Source organism: Ostrinia furnacalis, unplaced genomic scaffold (genome assembly GCF_004193835.3).
Source record: "Ostrinia furnacalis isolate ACB-3 unplaced genomic scaffold, ASM419383v2 OfSCF7615, whole genome shotgun sequence".
Classification (NCBI taxonomy): domain Eukaryota; kingdom Metazoa; phylum Arthropoda; class Insecta; order Lepidoptera; family Crambidae; genus Ostrinia; species Ostrinia furnacalis.
Window position 1 is genome coordinate 79,810 of NW_021137854.1, and position 8,971 is coordinate 88,780.

The 8,971-nt window shown below is 36.3% G+C and overlaps 1 protein-coding gene across 1 annotated transcript; it reads right to left on the reverse strand.

The window, feature by feature from the left end:
* Positions 1-758: 758 nt before the first annotated feature.
* LOC114365719 (uncharacterized) lies at positions 759-7,899 on the reverse strand. The gene is made up of 2 exons (XM_028322356.1): positions 7,446-7,899; positions 759-1,501 (listed from the first exon to the last, which is right to left on the reverse strand). Exons 1-2 carry the CDS (start codon positions 7,897-7,899, stop codon positions 759-761), a joined length of 1,197 nt encoding a protein of 398 aa, XP_028178157.1.
* Between the last annotated feature and the right edge of the window lie 1,072 nt (positions 7,900-8,971).

Below are 8,971 nucleotides of genomic sequence, written 5' to 3' on the forward strand. Positions count from 1 at the left end.
CTGTACCTCTGAGATAACGACGGCGATATTATCGGGCTAATGAATGGCCCTCCATGACTTTGCATAATAACGTCAGTTACAGAGAGCAGAAATAACAGGAGTGGAACTGACAGGCAATCCCCTCTAGCAATGTAAGTAGACCAGTGGTTCACTCAGTTTATAAAAACTAGTTGCAGCGCCACCAATAACATACAATGACATATTCCAAATGTCACTATTGAAGAGTAACGTGCTGCGATAAAAATGGTGAATTGCAGTGTTTTTAATTGTAAGAAGAGATCTGAAACATCAAATCTTGAAAAGGACAACATTACATTCCATCGGTAAATATTATTTTATTTATTTCACATTAATTAATACACTAAATTTGCAAAAAACTAAATTTCTAGAAGTGTTGCCACTGGAATGACTGGAAAGCAAAAATTCCTAATTGTGTAATATTTTAAGGATAGTGTACTTATAACAATATAATCGAAATTATATGCTAATTATATTAATGTTAAGTATTGCAAGTGTATTGTCGATGATACTGAATAAACATTTTTTCTTTCTTTCAAACAATTTGATACTGCCAATAGGTGTTCTCTTTTATGATATTTGTTAGTATTAATACATTATTAATAATCACTGATATATGTAAATTCATTTATTACTTTTACCTCGACTGTCGGTAATTATTCATAATACCCGGCGATTATTAATAATTTTCATTTTATCACATTTACCCTTACATAATAAACGTGTTAAGTAAGTTCCCGCTATTTTACAGATTTCCAAAAGATCCAACTACTCGCAATATCNCTAAAGAGGGATAGAGCTGTACTTCGAATGCCGATGTTTTCTAATCTGTTCACAAGGGTGGGCACAGCCACTGTGTCGAAGGCCTTCTTCAGGTCCAAGAACACTGCTAGGCATTTGAATCCTCTGTCTACTTGCTTAGTAATAACAGACGTTAAGTCCAGTACAGCGTCTTGAGTTGACATACCCCCTCTAAAGCCATATTGGGCATCAGATAAAATTTTGAATTTATTTAAATAGCATACCAATCTGTTGTTCATCAATTTTTCTATGATTTTGGACATAGCAGTCAGAACAGATATAGGCCTGTAGTTGTTCACTTCAGCCCTGTCCCCACCCTTGTGTACAGGAGTAACAATAGATCTCTTTAGTGCCACAGGAAATATTCCTGTATGGAAGCAAAGGTTTGCCAACGTAGTGATGTGAGGGACTAGGAAGCCTCTGGAGAGCTTCATGAACTTCGTAGAAATACCGTCCCAACCAGGTGCAGAATTCGGATCCAAGCTCATGAGGATACGGTCGACTTCATGCATATCAGTATCCAACAGTACAAAGGAGTGAGAAATTGTGGATTGTGAGTTAGGGAAGCTATTATTATGTATAAGATTAGTGCGCTTAAGGATCGTTTCCGCTAGTTCTTGGCCAATGTTGGTAAAGAAAAAGTTAACACTATCAATAGAAACTTGAGGTGATACAGCTATATCTAGTAATTCAATATTTGTTGATTTAGGAGGTTTAAATTGAGTGATATTATTTATAGTGGACCATAGTTTTTTAGGATGGTTGATTGATATATTAATTTGGTTTTTATTATATTCTCTTTTTAGTTTTTTAATTAGGTTGCTACAGTAATTCCGAAAACGTTTGTAGGTAATTTTTAATATGTCATTGTGTGGATTTGTTTTCAATTTCATCTGCATGTTATTTCTTAGTTTTATGCACCGAATAGCCCCATGTGTAATCCATGGTTTCAGGATCCTGGTTTTATTTCGTGTAGGTATAGTTTTAGAGTTTGTTGATATGGCCGATCTGATTATACCAATAAGCGCGTCTGCAAATAAATCCGGGCTACCATAAATGTTGAGCATTGAAACATCCGCAGTCAACAGGTTTTTATATGCCTTCTCATAATTAATTATTGTTTTATACTTACGAGTTTTTTGTTGTTTATGCACTTGCTCAACGTTTACGGCAACCATGCAATGATCANTTTTTATATGCCTTCTCATAATTAATTATTGTTTTATACTTACGAGTTTTTTGTTGTTTATGCACTAAACCATTTGATAATAAGGAGTGTCACCACTTACATCCAGGCACTCGTAGAAGGTATTCGGTTTTCTTAGTCTGTTAATTAATATTTACCGTTGTTATAATAATTAAAGAGTAATCCGTAGATGCACCGACCAGAACACTTTCTCTAACCATGTACTTCTAACCTAAGCCTAACCCCTGGAAATACTTTTTTTAACCCAAACCTAGCCCATGGACGCAAACGGGTAACACGACCCTGTCGCCTCCAGACGATAATATTCCACAACTCTTTGATCTTATGAACCAAAATTTTATGCAAAATAGATCGAAGCCATATCCGAATCTGTACCAGGAATTACAGCCGCCATTTAAATTTCAAATTTGTCCTTTCAGATTTGCTTATAATGGCGCCCGATTGGTACTTTCAGTGTTTTCAGATCTGATCCTCATTGCCAATATTACTGACTTCAAAAGGATCGCAAATAAATGGTTTAAGGATTGCTGGTAATGTAACTGGGGTTGTATTAACTTTATAAATAAGATGGATACGTATTTTTGATATTAGAGTGTTATTTACGTACTTCTTTTAGTATTAACGAAATGGGAAGAACAGTCACCCATAATGATCAAAGGTATTTTTTTATCCAAAGATATTATAAAAATAATATATATTATTATAATAATAGCTTTTGGTGACTGTTTTTTCTGTTCGAAGGATGATTATTAAAATAATCATGATTCAAAACAACCAGTTTTTGCTCGCGGCTTCGTCCGCTTAAATATCGGTCTGCCACAGAAAGTATATGAAGTTCTTTTTTCAGGAATCTTTCTATCTGTTGATGAAAGTAGCATGAAAATCTGTTCTAGTTAATAGTTATAGTTAATAATTCTTCCAAGCTTAGCACAACTTTCAACGTGTGCCATGGAGCTTATCTTACAAAATGACGCAGGGGTTCTTACGATCCCCTCTCGTACTATTAGTATAGGATCGAAAGAAGATTCTAAGCACGGAAGAATGAGAAGAAGAAAAAAGAAATCACAAAAGAATCAAACCCGGGAACTCTAACTCGAGAATCTTTCTCTCATTACAAAAGCGTTTATCCCTCAAAAAACATTATTACATTTTAAGCATGTTATCAAACTTACAAGGAAATTATAAAACTTTAAGTTTAAAAACTTACATAAAATGTAAAATTTACCGTTCAAAAATTGCTGAAAGAACCGCTGGAAAGCCGTAACATTTAATAACGAGTTTCTTTAAAACGAGTTCTCTACGTGACCGTAGAGCGACAAAAACAGTTTGACCACTAGATGTTGATAGTTTTTTATATCTACTACGAGGAAGCTATTGGCCTGCATCTCACCCGATAGAATTGGAAATGCTGAAGGTTGAAGCGAGTTTCTCCCAGAATTTTCAACCGCAGAGGAACTGGCTATCGTACCTCCGACTGCCGGAATACACAATGCTGTTAACATGGTGGTAGCTAGCCAGGTGGACTTAGTACAAGCTCTACCAACAACCAAAGCTAACAGAAAAATCTTATCACACTGGATCAAATACGAGACCTATAGGTCTGAGGCCTAGTGGTGGTCCTCCTGGTGGTCTTACCACTAGACCACAGAGGCGGTTACATGTGCCGTTTCAATTTGGTACATTTTTTTAATTTCTTTTATGTAGGTACCTCTATCTGTTTTGTGTGGTGTACAATAAAGTATAATAATATTCTATCTATACATTAACTCAATACAAAAACACCCAAAAAAGTTCTCCAAATAACTGACCGATCTATTTTGGCTGTGGCATAACCAACTTAACCCGTCGTCGCCGTAACTTAACCCCAAGTTTTTGTGCTTAATCTTCGAGGGGTCTGGCAAATTAATCCTGCAAACTGATACCGCGGGGCTTCAGGACACCTAGTATGGTACCGTAGGTTTTAGAACGACGCGGGGTAAGTATTGTAGTATAAGCTTATAGGCAACTAGTGGGTTGAGCTAAAGTAAGCTACAAATGGCATGTTACTTGTTAAGAAAGTTTTTTCATCACTTACTTCCAAACATATTCCATTAACCGCCTCTGTGGTCTAGTGGTAAGACCACCTGCTTCAGACGCAGAGGTCCCGGTTCGATTCCCAATGGGGGCAGATTTTTCTGTTCGGCTTGGTTGGTGGTAGGGCTTATTCTAAGTCCGCCTGGCTAGCTTCCACCAGCTTACCTAAGTCTGTTGCCATAACAACAATGTTAACAGCATTATTGTGTTCCGGCAGTTAGAGGTAAGATAGCCAGTTCCTCCGTGGTTGAGGATTCCGGGTGAAGCTCGCTTCCACCTTCGACCTGATCGTCACTTACCATCAGGTGAGATACAGGCCAAGAGCTTCCTCGTTGTGGATAAAAAATAAATATGGATGAGTTCGGCCANAGACCGTGAAATTATTCAATGTTAATATTCAATGTTTAACTATGAGGATCTTTTAATCTTAACAGTACCTAATAACCTCCTCCTTTTTTGAAGTCGGTTAAAAATAAATTAGCAATAGTGACACAGTTAAAGGTAGGTACGTAGTGTTAGTTGTAGCAAAAAAATTGCATTGTTGTGTGCAAGCAATTTTTATAAACGGCTTCAATATTTTATTGTCTTATTAATAAAATAATGTGCAAGTTGATAAGAATGGATGGATATTAAGAACTACCGAACGAATTTTGATGAAACTTTATTTTTTTTATTACATTAAAACATCAATGCTTTAAATTAAAAGATTTTTGCGACAAATTGGGTGCAAAAGCTAGTTGGTATTTGCCCATTTGTAACATTTCGCCTAATTTGCCAAAACGGCAAACATGATCATACAAATCCGCTTAAGGCCACCGCAGACCGGATTAATCTGGTTTCGACTAGTACAAGCTCAGGAGCTGTAACGCAGACATATTAATACCCGGTCATATTCCGTACAATTGAAACTTAATGGAAAGCTAATTCGAACCGACAGTTTTGATGGGAAACGTATCGATACAATAGATTATCGATCGGTGATCAATGAGCAGGATTGTTTCGCTGCAAATATAGAATTAGTGGGTATTAGAGAGTACATTATAATGTATTTCTAGCTTAAGCCTACGGCTTTTTTTGCCTAATTCGTAAGCAAGACAAAATTAATAGATTCCGTGGTTATCCAATACATACTAAATATTTTTCGGGATTTAACGAAAATAAAAAAATGCGGAGAGATGCAACTTTGTGCATAGTTACACATTTAACAATTATTTTGTTTATAAAGTTTACCCCTATTATCTTAAACCCTAAAAGTAATAGGTGTTATATAATTTCAATACATAGTTACGGCACTGACATTTAGTAGTAATATTTTTGACGGTCAGTAAAAAAAATCACGCAAGCGTTTCACTTTGGTATACAAATCAGAAAGTATTGTATTGCATTTGGCTGAAACTGCATAATATCACTGGCTGTATTGCCAGCGTGCACTTTAAAATGGACACAAATAATCCCTTGTCAATAACCGTGCATAATTAATACGACTATCACGGTTAAGGCCGGGTAGCAGAGAAAATGGCGAAAATGAGGTTTTCATTTTTCATTTTTGAGGTACTAAACAGTAAAATTAAAGGCTAAGATTTTTATTGGGNGAAAGCGTGTTTAGGTAACTCAATCTATTAATACGTTCGTGAGCCTTTTCAGTCGGTGTAGGAATCAGATCAATATTTATGTCGCCCAAGATCACAATGTTTTTACGGTTTACAGAGCAATCCAGGTGAGCGTCAAGAGAGATAATGAAGTTCTCCGCATGAAGATGCGAAGGGGAACGGTAAATACCCAACAGTGTATAGTTGGAAACAATCATTTCAAGGCCCGTTGCATCGGAGAGGTTAAGTTCGGTTATCTTTGCATGATGGCTATTTTTAATGTATACCACAACTCCATCATTCTGGTTTAACAATTTGGTCGTATGAAATGAAGTATAGTTCGGTAGGTATGGGACAGGTTTTATCAAGTTCAGCCTACATTCGGTAAGAATCAAAATGTCTACTTCATAGGCCAGTTGTGATAATGTTATTTGCAAGTCATCAAAATTTTTGTAAATGCTCCTTAGATTTTGGGTAATAATCGTCAAAAAGTTATCTTTAGAGTGGTTATAAAAGTTCGGTAGGGATTCTATATTACATTCGATTGAGTTCGCAGCCTGTATTTGGTCTAATTCTTGTAAAACATTGTGGCTATCCATCATTGAGTAATATAATATTGATTGGTTAACAGGAGGTAACTATGTAGGTACGTGATTTTGTAGGTATAAGACTTAGCTAGTATAGTGTAACTATTGTATGAGAGAATGTAAGCATGTACATAAGATGTTAAGCCCTGTAGGCTTCGATCTGTATGTTTTACAGGCCAGCGTTTTACATTTAAGCACAGCAGTTTTATGTTATAGGTAAATATAAACTTTTCTAAGCAATTTGATAAGACAGTTTTAAATCGTAGTAAATATGTGTTAGCTTTAATAAGGTTAAGTTTTATGATACACATAGGTGTACATAAGTGGTTTAAACGTTGGTAGGTGAGTAAGAAGTGTAGGCATATTAGAATGTATTTTATGTATAAGTATTTTTTATGATAAGGTAAGAACATGGTTGAGGTTGTGTAGTGTATGTGGTGAACTTGTGTGTGTGTATAAATAAGTGTAGTTATTTTAAGTTATTATAATAATATGGTGGTGTGCGTGTGAGAGTGAGAATTGTTACATAAGTTGTGTCAGTTTGTAGCTGAGTTAACTTAATAGGAATACACATTTAGGACAATTAAACAATATAATAACAAGTTTTTAGCGAAGTTAGTAGTAGTAGTCGGTAATAATTATACAGGGAACCATGGCTCACTTAAGTTACAATTAGCGGTCTTGAAGTAGGTCGTGAATTTGGGCCTCATTTTGAATGTGAATTATTTTGGAGTTGTCGTCCTTTCTCACGAAGATCTTACCAAATTAATGATGTCCAACAGTATTTAAACTTATTAGATTTTACCAGATCTCGTGACAAAAAGTGTAGTCGGGCACCCTTAGCTGTTAATACTTCTGATATAAACACCGGTGAGTCTTCATTTTTGGTGAGTCCCAGGTGTTTAGCCTGCAGTTTATTCTTGTTTTTGTAGTTGAATTCCTTGGTTTTTTTGAGTAAATCTGTTTTTATTAATGTAGATGACAGTTCCACAACAATAGGGGGATTTTTCTCTGACTGATTCCTTGGTTTTAGTCTAAAGATGTCTTTAATATCCCTTGTATTTATGTCCACATTCACAGTCTTAGCCAGGTTTGAAACCATGTTTATTAATTCCTTGTGACTTTCGCCTTGGTTTCGCGGTACGTTTTTTAGTTCAATACTTGACTTACGGGTGTATCTCTGGAGGTCTTCTATTTTGTTTTCTAATAAGCAAATATATTCCTTATCCTTTTTAGTCTGCTGCTCCAAAGTCTCGATTTTCTTGCGGAATTCTTCATTCTGAGAGGCCAGTAAGGACATAGAGGTTTCGATGTTAGAGTTGGTCTGCTTAATATCTTTTAAGCTATCCGTTATTTTCGAAATATCCTTGTTTTGTGCTCCTATGAGTGTGGTAATTAACTCCCTCATTTCTTCTTTAAAACGGGAGAACTCCGATGGCGATGTTTCCGTCTCTCTGGGCCTTTTGTTGCGTAGTGAAACATAATTCGGCGGCGTGAGTTGGTCGTCACGTTGACCACTTACTCCTGGCAAGTGCTGGAGATCCATTTCATCACCTTCCAGAGTTTGGCGATTACTAGTCGAATCAGACGGGATGTTTTTAGGCGGTGTTCGTTGTAAAGACATGATACGATGTTGCGAGTAGGCCTAAATGAATCGTTTGCGGGCCGACGGGAACTGCGCGCTCGTGATGGGCGGGCCAAGCTGCGCGGGCGACACAGGGGAAATCAGGAAATCAGATTCATGGATACTTGTAAATAAAGCGTTATTAATCTAAGCCTGGATCAGAAAGTAAGTGCTAGTTTAAACAAAAGAAATACGCGCCCCAATTCTTCATTTAATTTTCCTATTAGTTTCAAGATATATTTTTATTTCTACACTCCATTCAAGTTTCAAACATCTGGTTAGTCAAAATTCCCGCATTGGTTCCCGCATTCCGCATCACCATTCACCTAGAGATCTCGACTCGACAAAAACAAGCGTATTAATTTGTGCAGTTAATTATACGCAACAATCAGTGAACTGCCAGTGGTTATTGTGATGCAAATCCCTTTGTGCCGGTTAATTTGCAGTAAATACCCGATATATTTCCCGATTAAGTTAATGGAACAAATTGTTAAGTTCCAACTAGGGATGTAACGATTCGTTCTGCCGATACGATACTGATACCGATTATTGTAGTAAGTAATACCGATACCGATTTCAATATAAATAAAGCTTAGATAAAGTGTATGTAACATGCAAAGTTACCATTATTTAACGAAGAATCGATTTTCTGGATTGTGAAAACTGAAAAATATACTAAATAAACACCAAAATTAACAAAATTTTATTCAGGTAGGTACATGAAATATATTCTCTATCAAAGAGGTGATTAAATCATTACACGAAACGGAGTGGCACAGTGGCCGCGCGCCTTTCGTTCATTTGGGCGATTTTCGAATTGTTTGATATTAAACATCCCTAGTGCCAACGTTGTCGGTAGATGGCTCTGTTGTACGGTAATTTTGCGAATGTTTCGCTTCTGTTCTTGGGCCGTTATTTGCCGAGTCCCGATATTTTGTTAAGCTCTTTCGCTTTCGGGTATTTTCGAAGTTCATTATCAACTGAATAACATTGAAAACTTAAGTTAATGAAACAGGTTTATTTTAAAATGTAATGCTCTTAACATTTATAGGGATTGAGTATTTGTACTTGT